This window comes from Corapipo altera, unplaced genomic scaffold (genome assembly GCF_003945725.1).
Source record: "Corapipo altera isolate COAL_440 unplaced genomic scaffold, ASM394572v1 55980, whole genome shotgun sequence".
NCBI lineage: Eukaryota > Metazoa > Chordata > Aves > Passeriformes > Pipridae > Corapipo > Corapipo altera.
Genome location: NW_020890347.1, coordinates 148 through 1,707, shown reverse-complemented (window position 1 = coordinate 1,707; position 1,560 = coordinate 148). Strand labels below are relative to the sequence as shown.

The 1,560-nt window shown below is 58.3% G+C and overlaps 1 protein-coding gene across 1 annotated transcript; it reads right to left on the bottom strand.

Annotated features, from left to right (window-relative positions):
• Positions 1–9: 9 nt before the first annotated feature.
• On the bottom strand, positions 10–747 carry LOC113942393 (PHD finger protein 7-like). Its single transcript, XM_027633527.1, has 3 exons — positions 445–747; positions 256–347; positions 10–170 (listed from the first exon to the last, which is right to left on the bottom strand). The coding sequence occupies exons 1-3, from the start codon at positions 485–487 to the stop codon at positions 57–59; spliced, it is 249 nt and encodes an 82-aa protein (XP_027489328.1). The 5' UTR covers positions 488–747; the 3' UTR covers positions 10–56.
• Positions 748–1,560: the final 813 nt, after the last annotated feature.

Genomic DNA, 1,560 nt, shown 5'->3' with positions numbered 1-1,560 from the left:
TGGGGTCTGGGCTAAGCTCCAGCAAACCTCGCCTGGCACAAATCTCCCTGCTCTTGTCAGGCTCTCACCTTCTGTGCCGCCCGCTTGACTGCATGTAGGATATCCCTTGGGAGAAAGCCCTGGAGTCCTACTCGTTCATTCTCTTGCTGATCAAGAAGGCTGGCAAAATACTGCAGGAAAATGACACTCACTGATGAGGAGACAGTGGCAGGGACTGCCTGGCAAAAAGTGGAGGGAGCCCACATAGCAACTCACCAGGCAGAACACGTGGGCACAGATCCCATGTTTCTGGAGTTTTTCCCCGCAGATGTCCGGGTCAGCCTCTGATCGCTGACACAGCAGGCATGCTGGAGGGGAGAGAGACAATGGCCCCGGGCATGGCACCTGTACTGCCCGCCCCGACAGCCCCTCTGCCAGGCTGCGGGAGGGGCACTTTGCTCTCACCTTGCTCCCTCCCTTCAAGGGGCTTCTCCTTCCTGTCTGACATGGTGACTGTCAGTAGTGGGTCCCTGTCGTTGGAACACCAAGGTCTCTTCCAGGTGCTCCTTCACTGGTTCTGAGGCAGAAGTGAGACTAGTTTGCAACACAGGGCCAGAGCCCTGAGGCGTAGAGCCCCCTGACTCGCTGGTCAGCCCTGTGTGAGCCCGGTCTCTCTCTGCAGTCTCCTGTCGTCTGGTTGAGGAACACCAAGGTCTCTTCCAGGTGCTCCTCCACTCTCTGTTCAAAAGAATCGAGAGGCGCTTGCAAGAGGGGGGGCTGTCCCTCCTCTTCCTTCTCCTCTCGTGATCAGGTAACTGACACTGGGCCTGAGCCCAGAGTCCCCTTTTGTGCCCTTGGCCTCACGGGTCACAGTGGCCACTGTGACATCAGCATCGTGCACCTGAAATACAGGCAGGGATGGCCCAGCCCCCCATCACCCACTGTGAGGCAGCCCCTTGGTAACCGAGGTTCCGAGGCGGGTCCCGAGCCCTCAGTAACCACAGAGCCGGGGCGGCTGCTGCTGCAGCAAGAGCAGGGTCAAATGCCAGGCCCTGGGGCAGCCACCGAGGGCTCTTGGGCAGCCGCTGTTGCACGAAAAGTGCTGTTCGGGCAGTGCCACTTCAGGGCTCTGGCCCTGGCCAAGGCAAATCTCTGCTCCTGCCCCAGCCAGAGGGAACACTGCCAGCACATCAGGGACGCTGATTCCCCAGCAGAGGTGCCTGAGGACTGCAGGAAAGCCAACATCACTCCAGTCTTCAAAAAAGGGCAGCAAGATGGACCCAGGAAATGATAGGCCCATCAGGGTCACCTCCATCCCCAGAAAGGGGACAAACAGCTCATGCTGCATGTCATCTCTAAGCCTGTGGAATAAAAGGAAGGGAAAATCATGCTTGAGCAGTCTCCTAGCCTTCTCTGCTGGAGTGACTGGCTGGGTACATGACGGGAGAGCAGTGCCTGTTGTCTGCCATGACTTCAGCAAGGCTTTTAACCCTACCTCCCAGAACACCCTCACAGGCAGCTCAGGAAGTGTGGCTTAGACGAGTGGACACTGAGGGGGTTGAGATCTGGCTGAATGGCGGA

Bases quoted from the DNA above. Each gene is read 5' to 3' on its own strand.
- LOC113942393 (XM_027633527.1), bottom strand. From the start codon at position 487: ATGTCAGACAGGAAGGAGAAGCCCCTTGAAGGGAGGGAGCAAG. The intron at 348-444 runs GTGAGAGCAAAG...TCTCCCCTCCAG, and splicing joins CCTTGAAGGGAGGGAGCAAG to CATGCCTGCTGTGTCAGCGA. The intron at 171-255 runs GTGAGTTGCTAT...ATTTTCCTGCAG, and splicing joins GTGCCCACGTGTTCTGCCTG to TATTTTGCCAGCCTTCTTGA.